This window comes from Synchiropus splendidus, chromosome 1 (assembly GCF_027744825.2).
Source record: "Synchiropus splendidus isolate RoL2022-P1 chromosome 1, RoL_Sspl_1.0, whole genome shotgun sequence".
NCBI classification, from domain to species: Eukaryota; Metazoa; Chordata; class Actinopteri; order Syngnathiformes; family Callionymidae; genus Synchiropus; species Synchiropus splendidus.
The window spans coordinates 25964827-25980380 of record NC_071334.1 but is presented as its reverse complement, the minus strand read 5'-3'; the positions used below and the strand labels follow the sequence as shown (position 1 = coordinate 25980380).

At 41.3% G+C, this 15554-nt stretch overlaps 1 protein-coding gene across 1 annotated transcript in view; it reads right to left on the bottom strand.

The window, feature by feature from the left end:
* Window positions 1–15554, bottom strand: part of myo1d (myosin 1D) — a 49767-nt gene that overhangs the window by 11780 nt on the left and 22433 nt on the right. Inside the window, exons 12-21 of the mRNA XM_053853549.1 lie at window positions 15158–15228; window positions 14096–14170; window positions 13892–14024; window positions 13600–13766; window positions 12463–12670; window positions 6568–6791; window positions 5524–5662; window positions 5336–5440; window positions 5068–5181; window positions 2383–2537 (exon numbers count right to left, since the gene is read on the bottom strand). Coding sequence (XP_053709524.1) covers window positions 2383–2537; window positions 5068–5181; window positions 5336–5440; window positions 5524–5662; window positions 6568–6791; window positions 12463–12670; window positions 13600–13766; window positions 13892–14024; window positions 14096–14170; window positions 15158–15228 — 1391 coding nt within the window. The remainder of the gene's footprint in view (window positions 1–2382; window positions 2538–5067; window positions 5182–5335; window positions 5441–5523; window positions 5663–6567; window positions 6792–12462; window positions 12671–13599; window positions 13767–13891; window positions 14025–14095; window positions 14171–15157; window positions 15229–15554) is intronic.

The following is a 15554-nucleotide window of genomic DNA, read 5'->3' as shown; positions in this document are numbered from 1 at the left end:
TCTCTTTGCAGGTCCAGACTTAAAGGCAGAAGGTCAGAGAACCACCTCTCTCTGGTGGATCAATGAATGACTGTTTACTGCCTACTAGTGCTGACTCATGCAGATGGCGGATGGACGGATGGAGCAGGAGGGCTGACAGAAGCATGAATGGACACGAGCATCTGTCACACGAATCTGGACAGTTAATAGATGGGGAGGAGGATCACAGGGCCTATCAATCCAAGCCTCCGGAAACTAAAGCAGCAGATAGTTAAATGAGCGCGTGGATCATTATAGTAAGCATCCATGACAGCTTCATATGAGGCTTTAAAAAGATTCTCAAACCGCTAATTCTTATGTGGTACTAAAAAAAGGTCAAGTGGAGACCCATGTGGGATACAATGAAATACCAACATAAGTCATTCACTTTGTAACTGTATAACTGAAAGAACATACACTGATTAAAGTGAAATGGAACAATACAACAACGTAACTGAACGAAAATCTGTAGAAACAATAATAAATCTTCCAGAATTATTCAAACAACAATCTCTCAAAGTGAAATGTGGGTAAGCTAAGATCTTCCTTCGATCGCCAGAAGACAGCAGGTCATGGCTAATTAAATCACAAGTGACACACACACAGAAAAATCAATCAATCTCAGGGGAATTTTATGAGACACCACTGATCGTTGTTAAAGCCAAAGTCAGTTGCCATGGAAACAAATTCCCAATGTTGTTTTTTTTTTTTAAGAAGCCAACAATCGAGCAGCACGTTACACAACCCACATACGCATCGGATAATCACATCAAGAGATGTTGCAAGGAAAAAAAAACATCCGCTTAAGTCTTCAGGGAACACACTCATCTGTCATTTGTTGGACAACAACAACATACTACCGCAAACAAACACATTTTCATTTATACCTTGAAACTGATCAACAAAACTGAAGCATCGATGATCAACTGCAGGTGGGGATGGATCAGTCAATGCAGGTGGGGAGTTGTGATGCAGAGTATACAACTGATGTAGACACTGACAAGTAGTAAAATATAAAAAAATACATCTAAATGCTAAATAAACTGCCAGTAGAATCTATGAACTCCATATACAATGTAGCAAACTATGTGGCCTAGGTGCACAACCTAGTTTGTTTCAACCCATTACATTACCAAACATGACAAATATATATTCCATTTACAAATGTGAGACTTTTTTTTTTAAATAGCGAATGCTGATATAGGTAAACACTGGTTCAAGCAAAAGAATTAGTAGTACTACAGTAATACTAATCATCAAAGTAAGAGGGACCGTAGCTCTAAGTTGTAGAGTATTAGAAGAGTTAAAATAGTTCTTATGATAACATGTTCAAGTCATATATTTGTCCCTGACTCTGCAGGCAAAGAATGCAAACTCGTGAAGGTGACAAACAATAAAGCATCCAAGAAGAGAAACATAAAAGCAAAGCAACAAAACAAGTGCTCAATCACAGCAGGTCAGTTGAAAAGGTGGAAAAGTGTAATAACAACATGCTCTACACCAGAAAAAGGAACGAACATGCTTGGAGCGCTACTCTGCGGGTGTTGAATGAAGGGATCACTGCAGTGCTGGATCCATGAGAGAGACAGAGAAAGTAAGGAGGTGGCATCTCCTCTAAAAATAGACCTGAGCAGCGGCAGCAGCAATGCCTTAAATATTTGATCGCCTCCCATCTAGAGTGGAAGGCGAGGGAGAGACAGGGAAGAGGGAGACGAGGAAGATGAGGATGGGGAGCACAGTTAAAAAAAGTGCTAAACCAGATTGAGAGGATCACACCGAAGAAGCTATTCAGAAGCTATTCACTTTCATCTGGGAACAAAAGTACAGGTGTGCACTCAAATGCATCACAACAACAGGAGAGGTACCACTCTGCTCTGACACCACTATGATATCCCAGAAAGAGGTGGTGATTTCTGTCATCAGCTACTGCTGCTGGGCCAGCAGATTCAAGGAGAGGTGAAGGTCGAAGCATGGACTGGCATGTATGCGCGCACACACACACCAGCAGAATCACGCATACACTCACCAAATTGGATCACTCACATCTGCCTCTGTTACTACAGTAACCTACACTAGGTGTAGCAATAGTTCACATGATAGTTTACACAATAGTCATGCAAAACTATACCAACACAGAATGGATCAACGCTGAATCCGAGATCATCACATTTATCTGGAGCAAAGCGATGATGGCACTTTACGTACTTTGGTCACCTAGTATTCAACAACTCAATTCCAATCTCTGTTCTCAATATTGTCGAATAACTAAGTAGTCACGCAATGTCGGCTCAAAAACAGACCAAACAAAATTGTTTTTGCAAGTTATGTATCATCAACCGGAGATTTGCACAGATCTCAACTCACGTCTTGAAGTGGCTCAGCATGGTTCCCACCAGCTCTCCGATGCGACTCTCATTTGGGGGCCTCATGCCCTGCAGACAAACCACCAGATCTCTACTGTCTTTGGTGTGGAAAACCACCAGCTGGTCTTTTCCTGGAGACACACTGAGCCCTGACACCTGCGAGGAAACACATAGATACCATTATATTATAGTATTAAAAACAAATGAAAAAAATAAATACTAAGAGCAGAATAAACCATTGAGATAAGAACTGAAGGTAAACAAAAAATAATAGAACATAACAACCTTCATTGTCATCAAAGACCAAGTTCAACATCACTGTATGAGTGAAAATAATAGTGTCCACAGAGTAAAAATAAAACAAAGACATATTGATCAGCATCTTGTAGGACCAATCAAATGTGTTTTTCTTGACTTGACAACATCGACATGTTGTTGGTTCAGCGTTTTGAGGTAAACAACAGGAATAAACCAATAATTTCACACGCTGTGGAGACATGAGGGATTTAATCTTGCATCTTGTTAATTCAGTTTTTATCACTCCCAGCCTCCCTTACAATCCCAACTCTTTCATTCCTAGACGTTTGTTTAATGTCTTGAAGCATGGCGGGATGTGGAAAACGCCTGGGAGAGACAGTCAGCGTTATCATTTCCATGATCACTTATCATTTCAGTCGAGGAAAGAGACGAAACAGACATCTCCTAAAGCCTTACGAGCTCAGACTCACACTCGCACTCGTGCATGAGCGTGCGTGCGGCTCGCGTGTGTGTGTGTGTGTCGGAATCTCTGGTTAATTAGTACCAGCCGAATACATTTACATTTATATTAGAGGATTAATTGATTGGAACAGCCTCAATATCCTAATTAGATTACTAATGATTCACAACTGTTTATTCACTGTCAGATTTGCGTCTTGAGTCATTACCAAGAAAAAAAAAGGAAAAAAAGAATATTGGAGAATAAATATTCCAACATTTGAAGGACTGCCTGTTTTGTATGTAACAAGTGATGTGAATTACTTCAGCATACAAACATTCAGTGGCTACTTTGGTTTCTCTCACACCTTTAGTCTGCAAGTTTTGTGTACTACAAAATTTAAAAAAATGAGCGGTTTGTTGCTTTTAATTGCGTGGCAATAAATTCTTATGCTGTACGATACATACAAGTTAACCTAAGCAAGCCATCAAACACTCACTTGAGCAGTGACTATGCACTAATTCTAATTATTTCTCTGCTCTGATTTATTGAAGTCCACCTCTGGACCAGTGTCAGGTCTTCAGGGAGGAAGTTCTCCATTATATAACAACATCCCAGCAGGCAAGCATGAATGAGGCACCAATAGAATCAGTGACTCTCATATTTGGCTACTGCGGGATCATTTACGGAGAGGTGAACTGCCTTTGTTGAGTCCAGTCCAAGTGGGACTGAAAGGACGAAGGATTGTGTTTAAAAGATTTCAGGTGATCCGAGGAATAAGTCGCATTCGCTCAAGTGAAAACGGTGCACACGTTCACCGCACACTGACATGAGCACAGGCCTGAATGACACCAGACATCAGCTGATCTACCCTGCTGCTCCGTATCCTTGACAACACAGTCTCATGGGGGTGTTGGCATGACAACAGCAGGAGGAGAGAACTATACTTCACACAGTGAGAAGTGAGATATGGAAAAGGCAAAGATGAGTCACTGAAAGCGAGCAGATGTTGCACTGTTCACCTCAAACCATATTTGTAACAACGCGGCCGTGCAGGGTCTGGCTGCTGCAGCGCCACATTAATTGGTGCATAAATCCACTGGCAGACGGTGACCATCCATCAGTGCTGCCCTGCGGCAGCACCTGTACATAAAGAGTAGAACAGCTAGGCTAGCCTATCAGAAGTAATCCACTATGAGCTAGCAGCTTTGCCCCTCCATCTGACCTCACAGGCCGACAGTCATGTGGCTCTTGGACAACAAGCTTTTTTTCATTTCTCTTTTGTCCTAATATTGCATTGTTCTGTTTATACTGAGCTTTAAGTTAAAAACACAGGGAGGATAACTGTTTACAGGATAGAGAAGCATAGCTGTTGAACTGACTGGGCGTTTTCTTCTGGGACTTGGTCACATCACATGAAGATAGCAAGCTTGTTTTTTATCTTAGTTTCTGCGTAAACTGTCATGAGCAACACCACACATTCTCCTGGTCATCGCCATAATATACAACATAATGACTACATTTTTACATTTTCATTTTGAGATTGAAATCTACAAAAAATAGAAAATAATATTTTATGTTAATTTAAAACAGAGACTCCCACCACTCCATGAGCCTTAACCTCACAATAATCTATCAACAGCAGAAGTTTGTGGATCCAGTATGCATTTTATGAATTTCTTTTTTAATTTCATATTAAACATTGCCACAATTTCAAAAGCAATGTGTTGTGTCTGCGCTCTATTTGTCCCTAAAACAAGGTCAGTTGTACACACTTTCATATATATATATATATATATATATATATATATATATATATATATATATATATATATATATATATATATATATATATATATATATATATATATATATATATATATATATATATATATATACAGAATATGTATATTCTGTACTGCTTTCAGCTAAAATGTGGCCCTCTTGTGTGGTTGCCATGACTGAACTTAAACTTGACAAATGTCTCACATTGTACAGTGGGATGCTCTTCATGGGCTTGAACTGCTTCTGCGGGTCGATCTTGTACAGGTGACGGTCAGTGATGAGCACAACACGGTCCTCAGCTTTGTGAAAACGGTTGATCTGGGATAAAAAAGTTTATTGAAGAGCATGTTTGAAGAAGAAAACTATATACAGGTGAAGAAATGTATTAAGCATGTTTATAAATAAGAGTAAAAAAAAAACCTGAAGCAATTTAAAGAAATGTTACATATTGATATTGTCCTTCAAAATGTACCTTCCGGACATTGCAGGAGAAGAGGATCCGCATAAATTTGTCTTTCCGCTGCAGTTCGCTACAGACCAGTGAGAATGATGAGGCTGCTTCTGCATTGTCTCGCTTCTGTAATCAACAAAACCGAAACAATATTTACATTCACACAAACTGTTGCCAATAATACTGCAACATTTCTTCCACCCACTTACCAGGTAGTTTCCTTCCCAGGCCCTGAGGAGCCCCATGTCTGCTCTGTGGCCCTTCAGCGCCTCCATGCAGGCAACCTTGGCTCTCACCTGCAGGGTCTCTTCAGGAGTCAGGGTTTTGATCAGCGTCCAGGCCCACCACCTGCAGGTTCAGAAACAGAGTAGGAGACAAAAGAAAAGTGGCTGGATCAATCCAGTGAAACAAATCTGCCTCTTTGCTCAGAAACAAAAAACTGCATTAAGACAAAGGCGTTTTCTTTATGTTAGCTGTATTTTTGTGCTACAGCACATATGTTGTGCATTTTAGTTGTGCTTTCCTTCCTTTAGCGAAATAATTGCCGCCTCCGGTGCAAAGAAGGTGAGCATTCACAGACTCCTGATGTCTCCATCATGGCCTGAAAAAGTAGTTTGCTTCTAAAAATGGAGTAAAAGTGATGCGATGAAAGGAAATGATGCTTGTCTGAAGACAGAAGGGAAATCGATGCTCGTCCAGAGCCAGAGGCAGCAGGAAAAGGGTGAGTGCCCCTTCAAACAGGAGCAGCTGCAGCTAAAACTTCACTGCAGGCCATGTTGTCTATAGAGACAATAGACTGTGCTATTTTGGAAAACATTTCTTCTTTGTCTTTCTTTGCGTTTGCCATTAACACTTAAACAAAAACAACAGTCTTTTAAAATCAACACTAAATGCAGCGTCGACTTTAACATGGATGATTACATTTTATTTTTCATTTGAAAGGTAAATTTACTCCTTACATGAAAAAAACAAATTGGTAATACTAATCTGTCATGTATTATAGCACACAAACAAATCATTTTAGTGATTCACAGGTGAAAGCCAGGGTACACAATAGACAGGTCACCAGGTCTGAACACAACACATACCGGTATAGACAGACATCATGTATTTTGTCAATCGGAGGAAACCAGAGAAAACCCAAACAGCAAAAGTAGAACTTGAAAGCTCATAAAGCACACAAAAGGCACCCAAGTTGGGTGAAGCTGTCTTGAGGTTGCTTGCTATAGTTCTCATTCATTCTGAACACAAACCTGTTGTAGATGTTCCTGAGTGCCTCCTCGAACTTGCGAAGGACTTTGGGGGGAGTAGGCCACTTCACATGTCGGCCGTAGTCCTTCATGGTCTTGACGTTTCTGAATCGGTGATTCACTTCTCGGATGTAGGACTTGACTTTGTAGCGCCGATAAGCTCTCAGGATGACAAGGGCGGCACGCATCCTCCGATACCTGATTCTAGCTAGAGTCCCTCTCCATACCTGAGAACACAAGATGATTTAGCAAAGTTAAGACGTCAAACTTCACTGTAGCTGAGCCAAAAACCAAGTGAAAATAAACAAAGAACAACAATAAGAAAAACTAGTGAAAGCATCGGGCTGACTAGTAATCATCACATACAGTATTTGCAAAGCTTCTTATTTATCTTCTTTTTCACAGCTCAGGTTTTCGAACTAAACTCATTGCACATTTCATAACTTCAAACTCAAACAAGCAACTTGTATGATAAACGTGTTTGTCAACTGCAATTTCAGTTAGGTTAATTTATCAAGGCAAAATATTCTATTGATTGTATACATTTAAATTCATTTATACACATTGTATTCTACACTACGGTTCCTTTCTTGTGTTTACAACCATTCTCCTTTGTTTGTACAGTTAGTGTGGTAATGGTCAAATGCAGTTTTTCACAGTGACACCAAAACATACAAGTAAACATTAGCAGATATCTGATCTCTGCTGCCACAAAAACACTGAAGATTTGTCTGATTGGCCATCACAAGGCTCATGCGTGAACAACTGACATCAGCTTGCCTCCAGGGATCCATAGCTCTCTCTAACACCCACCATATGTCCCTGTATTTCATTGTACATATGTGGCTGTGTTCCATGAATCAATGTCTAATGTATTTCCAAACATTGTTGAGCATTATTATTGAGGAGAAAAGTGCAGCAGTCCCTCAGAGTAATCACAGGGATCATGAATATTTCATCCTGTGGGGGCGGCTGACGGCAAAGATTCTCTACATTTGCATAATAAAAGGAGGGAAGAAGCAGTTTCCACCTGATGAGAATGGAAAGATAATAAGCTCCGGATTGTCGAAACAGAAAATTAATGTATCACCATTGCGTTCATCGATATCGCTGCATTCCAGCAGAAGTCATTTAAGATACTGTACTTGTACAGAAAGGAACTAATGACCACCTAGAATGAGACAAAGCCTTATTCTTATTCAGTCACCAGTCTGTTGCTAGGTCTCACGAGCCCATGTTCCATTGGCTGGCACATTAGTTCAGCTGGTGTGAGAAGACTGAGCCCTAGAATAGTTCCTCAATTTAAAAAAAAGCAAAAATCTAACACACAAACTGGACCCGGAACACCACCATAAACCCGGATTCAGCCAAGGATTTGGTTTGAAATGTAGTCCATGTTGGACATCAGAGCCTGGAACTCTCTTCCACTTCATAGTCTCGGGACAACACAGCACTGGTGTGGAGTCTTTGCAGCAAACTGCACTACATCCAGATCAACAACTGACTCACTGGTACAGACATGCGGTCAGGTGAGACACATTGGAACGTAACAATATATCAGATGTAGCCACTGGCGCAGGAGCCTCATTAAGGTGTGAGACAGGTGGCATCTGGTCAAGCTTGGTGCACATAAACATCTTCAGCTCCTCGAACTGAGCTGTTAGGTGGAGAGTCGGTGAGGACGACACTCTGGGGGATTGTGAATAAATCAAGACGATAACAACACCCCTGACAGTCCAGCCTGATGCTGGGGGACAATAAACACATCTGATAGCCCTTTTAGAGAGTCTGCCATCATAGCGTCTGCCCTTGCTGGGATTTACAAGCTCATAAAAAACAGATTTTTTTGTTGTTGTCTTAACCAAGCAGAACAGATTGCAGAGTTGAGGTTTGTTTTATCAAGCACAACGGATGTAAAGCCTTTCCAGACAACCTAGCTTATCAGGAATCAACATGCACCACTGTTGAGAAGAAAGACAAGGCTCTCCATCCACACTGTCAGCTGCCAGAAGTCTCAACAAGTGAAATGCCAGGTGACTGACAGGTAGCAGAGAACATGGAACGACAACAATGCAGTGATACTGTGCAACCTGCTCCTTGATTTCAGAAAGTGTGTCCCACTAAACACACTCCTTCTTTATACCTCGTGTCAGATGGTTCGGAAAGAGAGGAGAATTGAATCCAAATGAGCTGGAACTCTTTGTGATGATGACTTGCTCTCGCAGAATCCAAGGGGCCAGGACTAATGTGGACTTGGGCTTTTGGGTTTCTTAAGACTGAATTTGGTTATATTAAGAATTGCTTAGCGACTCAGATCAAATTATGTGTTCACTGCTCTGTTAATGCCACACAAAGAAATGTTCAATAATTACATAGATTTAATTACACGCTTGGGATGGAACACATTTCCACAAAGACAAAACAGAAATAAAATCGTTAAACACAAAACAAAGAACAGCGAGACATTTAGACAAAAAGGTCAAGGTTTTGATTGGGTGCATTATTTCTAAATGACCAACACGACGATACAAAACCAAATCAGCAAACACTTGCAAATCATTGTTCGATCAATGAAGAGCAGACAAAAAGAGGCAATGGAAACCCAGTCCCGTCCTTCAGCCTGGTGAATTAAGTACATTAATGTTGACTCGTGCAATAAAAAGGACAACACAGTCGCACAATTTGCAGTGTGAGCAAATTTGACGATCCGCCTTTGCCCTACGCCCACGTACACGCACACCTACACCCATGTACACTGGATGAGCTCGGATTCTGACATGAGGACACCAATTGTTCATGCTGAAAGTGACACACTCCAATGCCACCGCATGAGTTTCCAGGTCCACTGGGGATATTGAGCTGGTTTTCCACTGACATGGTCAATACAAAGGGAGGGCAGGGGGTGGGGGAGTGGAGTGTCAACGGTGTGTGACACATTTGGGCCCATGGACAGTTTGTCAAAGGGAGACACTGGGCCCGTGGTCATTATCATAAACCAATCCAAAAGACACTTGATTTCTTTAATAACTCAGTATAATTATTTTTCTTTTTTAAATTTAATTTTCCCTTCCTCTAATAATGGACAATAAAAATTACCATGGTTCATTTGGATGAATCTTGTTTCAACAGTTCCCAAATCCTCTATTTAAATTGCAGGAAAAATTCATTTTCTACATTGTTCTGATCAAACATTGTTAATTAAAACGGATCTGTCGGATAGTTCCACAAAAATGCTGACTGAACATGAGAAAAGCAGAGGAGGAAGCTGGTGGGTGAGGATTGGGGTCTCTCTCATTCCTCGTCTCCTAGTTTCAAGACAAGCCAAGACAGTAGCGGCGTCATGGACGGCTGAGCTTGAATTTATGAAATATTTATTCTATCGCAGAGAGTAGAGGAGGTGGAGGGACTCCATGTTTAATTTATGACATCTGTATTTATGTGCTGGATGAGGAAGGGGCTTCTGTTAGACTCTGTCTTTAAGTGGAAGCCTTTCCTCTGAAATGAGTGTCACACTCAGTTACGTTTTGGTCTGGCGATTAAACGTCTTAAAATGGGAACAGAAATGTAGGAGGTTTGAAGAAGGGGCAGGATTAAGCGCAGCCCACCACCACCTCCGCCCCCTCCTCAATCTTCTCCTGAGGCGACATCGACAGAAGAGACGACATGGTAATTTAAGAGATAGAATGAGGAGGAGACACAGAAAAGGAAGACAATGCTCTTTTAATTTGCTGCAGGGACGGCGACAAGAGCCGCTGCTGTCATGTGTGAAGATTCCATGACTGTTTTCGGGTGTGAATAGGCAATTAAATCAGTGAATATGCTTGAGGTAGGAGAATTAGTGCGCAGATAGCAGGCACATTTAAATATAAATGAAAAAAAAGGTAATTGTGTTCATCATCATGCCTTGCTTGAAGCAAGGAACATTCTGTTTTTTTTGTTGACGTTCATAGATCGTAGTCTTTTATTTTATCTTGCAGTCACTGTTCTGCATTTTAACCTGTTAAAAAAATGGATATTAACGCGTTTGATCTCTAAGACAGTCTCGACTACTCTGAGACATTGCAAGATGAAAAAAAAACAAAACTATTTCAGGAATACAATTTAGATTTAAACCTATGACTCATAAATGTCGCCATAAATGTCATAAATGAAATTTTAATTCACGTTGCACACCACCAGGTTTTTGAAAGAAACACGGACAAAAAAAGAGCCACTATATATAATTATTTGGATTTAAATTAATACAGGGTAATAGTGTTTCTTGTGGGTGAGGGGGCTAATATTGAACTGTAAATACACAACAGACGCAGCACAAGTGTGTGCGAGCAGTGCTGGCACGGCGGTCCGGAGTGGCAGAAGGCAGACGAGTGTGCCAGTGGCTGATAAGGGGATTTTTGGGGATCAGACTCCGGCTGGGATTCTTGTTTGAGTAGCAGCATGATGGATACTGGAGTCAATTTTGCTGTCACACCACTATTTGATGTTACGTGTCAGCGGGAGTGTGAGGAACATTCGAATGTGTGTGCTGAGTCTTGACACTGATGGAAGATGAGACGTCGTCTGTTTGGGGAGAAACGCCAAATCCTCTGGGTCTTTCCCTCAATATCAAAGAGTGATTATACTGGAGATACAAGATAAGATTCTCCTCAGGGAGGAGTGGAATTATCTGGCTGGCTTGTGCGTGTGTGTGCGGTTTGCACACACAAGGTTGCACGGATCAATAAAAAGGTCCAACAATCAATTCTCTATTTGGGTCATGTTGGTTAAATGGCCACGAGAAAAACACAGAGATACATGCCATTCTTTCAACCAACCGTTTAGTCAGACTAAAACAGACATTTATGCTGTGTATTTGAGGGCCACAAACAAAGATGTTTCTTCCATAGTTATAATACCAAAATGTATGTTGTTGTGCTGTTTAGTGTTGACAATATCCAAAGAAAATGTACATCAATAAAATAATGTATAAACAAATAACATAATTGAAGCACATCATTTCATGGCATCATAACCCTTCTTCCAACTTTTGTCTCATTTGATATTACGGCACCAAAAATCTAGTTAAATTCATGACACATTGTCTTCTGTCCTGTCTTTAGGCTTGACGGCCCGTCACAACAGTCACAGCAGATAACGTGGCCCCTCAGGGGCCAGTCTTGTTCAGCCCACCGCTGATCTAGACTGGCAGTTTAAGCCCGGAGGACGATCACGTGAATTTGACAGACGTCAACACACAACCAATCTAATCATTCACTTGTTGGTTGAAGCGTCATCTTAACCTGACCTCAGGACTGACATTCCACTGCTACACCCAGCACAGACGCAACATTTTCAATGGCCAACTGATATGACTAACACCAGTCAGTGTCAATGACACCTGAGTGATGATCATGATGATATAATCAAATTGTAAGAGAAGAGAAGTCAGTTTGAGAGCGTGGAATCAATAGAGTTTGATGTGAATCACAAGGTGTTCAGTACAAGTAATAATCTATATTTTACACGTTTAAACTCATGCTCATCAAGGTCACAGCACTTCGGAATATGTTGTGATGGCTCAGTTGGTCATTCAGAAAATGTAATACACAGTATTTTAAACAGGTCGAATTTGAAAGCCCATCATCTTGGTGCAGTTACAGTTCTGGTTTTGACTGAAACTCTCTTCTACAAATGCTCATTTCTTTTTCTTCACTTATAATGTGGTTTGTTGGTCTCTCTCACTGCAATGCCTGGTTCTCATCTTGAGGTAAAAGTCTTGTAATGCTTCAATATTAGCTTCTACGGTGTCTGACTTGACCAATCTCAGTTTACCAGCTCTAGTAATCTCAGTGTGCAGATGAGTCTTCCAGTCTTGAGACAGAGGAAAAACATGTCAGGCATTACTGATGGGCCTCTCACCTTCTGCAGGAAAAGCACAATCCTCTTGACCATTTCCCCTCGCTGCTCCTCCAGACTGAACAGAGTCCTTGGAGTCCTAATGAAGACTTTGGTTTTGCCATAAGCCACATCGTGATCGAATCCACAACCGTGCATCAGCCTGGTGACGGCGTCCTTATCTGAGGGAAGCTCATGATTTGGCCATGTGAACTCAGAGATCATCTTGTACCTGTGGGAAGATGTTCCAGTGATAGCAAGGATCTCACACTGTATCATAAATATTGCTACACTCTTCTATCATTCCTGTACTAAAAACATACAGTATATTTTGTATTTTATTTTGAGAAAACACTTTCTTGTGACAATGACCACATCGATGTGGGTGACCCTCCAGCTGGCGTGATGTAACACAAACTGTAAATGAATCTGGACCGCAGCGTCAAATCCGGATGAATCGTTATGCAAAAGACTCATGATCTAATCCGGCGATCACCATGACAACATCTAACAGGGCTGCGTATGGACTTCACCCATGGCAGTACAAGGCAGGACACACCATGTTTCTGCCGTTCTGTTTGTTTTCAGTGAGGTGGACTGTAGACATAACAACAGACAAGAACATGTTTCATCTAAATGGTTTAGTGTGAACCATCATCTGTTACCTTTATTGATACCAACACCAGCAAGAGAGTACATGAATGGGTACATGTACAATTTATAGTTCACAACTATCGTCTGAATGTTTTTCTGCAGTGGGAGGGAACCAGAGTGCCCAAAGGAATCTCACTCAAGCATTGGGAGATCATACAGTTACAGGCAAAAAAAAGGTTATCCCATGCATTCTACTGAATGGTAAATGGCAGAACAACTCAATATTTAACTGCTAATTTGATTGTTTATTTTTTGGTCAGTTTTGGACACTTTCTCTGTCTTGTTAGTTTTCCTTGTAATAATAACAATAAACAAAAAATACCATTTTTACAGTGTTTGTGTCTGTACGATGCAGCAACACCTTTGGAAACACAAATAGTATTTTTCATGATACTACTCCGAAAACAAGCCTTCCACCGCTACGTAAACGCCACTCTGAAACTAGAACTAGTTTCACTGTAAACCAGAGATTGTGGCACTTTTATTAATCTATAGAGAATGTGTTACCTCTGCAGGAAGCGAGGATAAGTCTGTCTGTAGGCGAATCCAGCCCGTCGCACTCGGACGTTCTCCAGCAGACCCAGGTATTCCACTTGGTGGCGACAGCGTTCGTGTTCGAACAGCAGCGGCGACTTCACGTCATTGGGTTTGATGCAGCGGACATAGTATGGCTCCTGGGGAGGGGTGCACAGGTACAATCAGCCAACATCTATCTTAATTCACCACACTCAAGGGGTTACATTGTCTGAGACACGAGGAATTCACATCCTCAAGCTCTCGAAGGATAATCATTGCAGACCTTGCAGGCCAAGTTCTCCACCAGGGAGATCATGGAGTTCTTGAAGAGAGTAGCAGCAGTCAGTGGGCGCTTGGTCACCTCAGTGATGCTCAGCTTGCCCTCGGGCCACATTCCCTTCAGTACTGGGTTAGAACTAAGTGAGAAACAGATGATTATTCAGAAGCGGAATGAAGTTAACCTGATGATAGGGTTTTCAATATGTACCTGTTGTACAGCAGCCTCTTGAAGTCCTGGAACAGTGTGTCTTTGTTCTTGTCTATGAAACCCACCACTGAGTACCTGACAAGGAGGGACCAAGATGTTGATGACCAGGTATTGAAACAGGCTTTGGCACCTGACAGCTCATGACAGTGTTTTTGGGGAGAACGTTTCCTTTAAATAACGGAGCCTGTGGTCATGTTGACTGTTACACACTTCACTGCCACAGATGAGCTCAGTTTCCTCCCAGCACATTTACGCGGATTAGTGGGTTTGATTGAAGCGTTTGAGAAGCATCCAAGTGCTTTGGTGGATCACAAAGTGGTTCTGTCATTTTAAGAGGACGTGGTGCAATAAAAGTGCCATTAGAACATGTGTGTGTGTGTGTGTGTGAGAGAGAACGTACAGGCATGTGTGTGTACTGAGGTAAGTAGACTGAAGTAATAGCCACAATTGCATTGTGCATTTGCTTTACTTTAATTTCACATAGACTTCAAATCTGAGTGTTATCGTACATGGAGACCTCTAGCTAAAATTGATTTTGAAACCACTCCAACTGAATTTCCCAAACAGGTCTGTTTCAGCTGCTCTATCATCTTATATGTTTCCAGTGATTAGCTGAAACCAGAAGAGATTCACATGCACAGTTCATGCCCCATGTTTGTAGTTCTTTGTAGTTTATGGTCATGTTTTGAGCTAGGCAGCCATTTTGCCAACATCAAGTTGTTTTAAACTTGAATTTAAAAACATTAAGAACATTTGAAACATTTTTTTTAAATGTGAAGCAACTAGCATGTGACATATAATTACTGAAGAGAGAAAAACGCCACACAATAGGTTCTTTAAACACTTCCGCAGACCAGTTACATGATACAATGAGTACAATACATACAATACAAAGTCATTATAAAATAATATATCTGACAACGGTGCTTTGCCAGGGATAAAATAAATGGAAAGAAAGTTTCAGTCTGACTTGAGCTGCAGGGGGGATTCAGAAATGTGCAGAACAAAACTCATCAGATCAGAGAATCTTCTCATGTTTAAATCAGGATTCACGATACTTACACCACGTCTCCAGCGTAGTGTCGGATACGGAAGTCCCTGTCAAACTCTAAACTCTTGTCTGTTGGTGAAAGCTGCAGAGAAACAGAGGCAGATGTCAGAAGGGACTCTTTAGCAAAAACACTTCAGTTGTTTCATATTAAAACAAAACAGACATGGAACTGCAGCTGAGCCCTGAGCCCCCCTGCTGCTTATCATGTGCCTGTACTCATTGTTAGATTGGACGAAATGTGTTGCATGAAAATAAGCAATGACATGGCGACCGCAGCTTGACATTGTGAAGGCTCAGCTATAGGAGTTAGCACCGACCACCATCTAGTGTCACGAGTCACATCGATAGGCTCCTGTATAGTGTCATTAAGTCATTACAACCACGACTCCACAGTCAGGGTCTGATGTG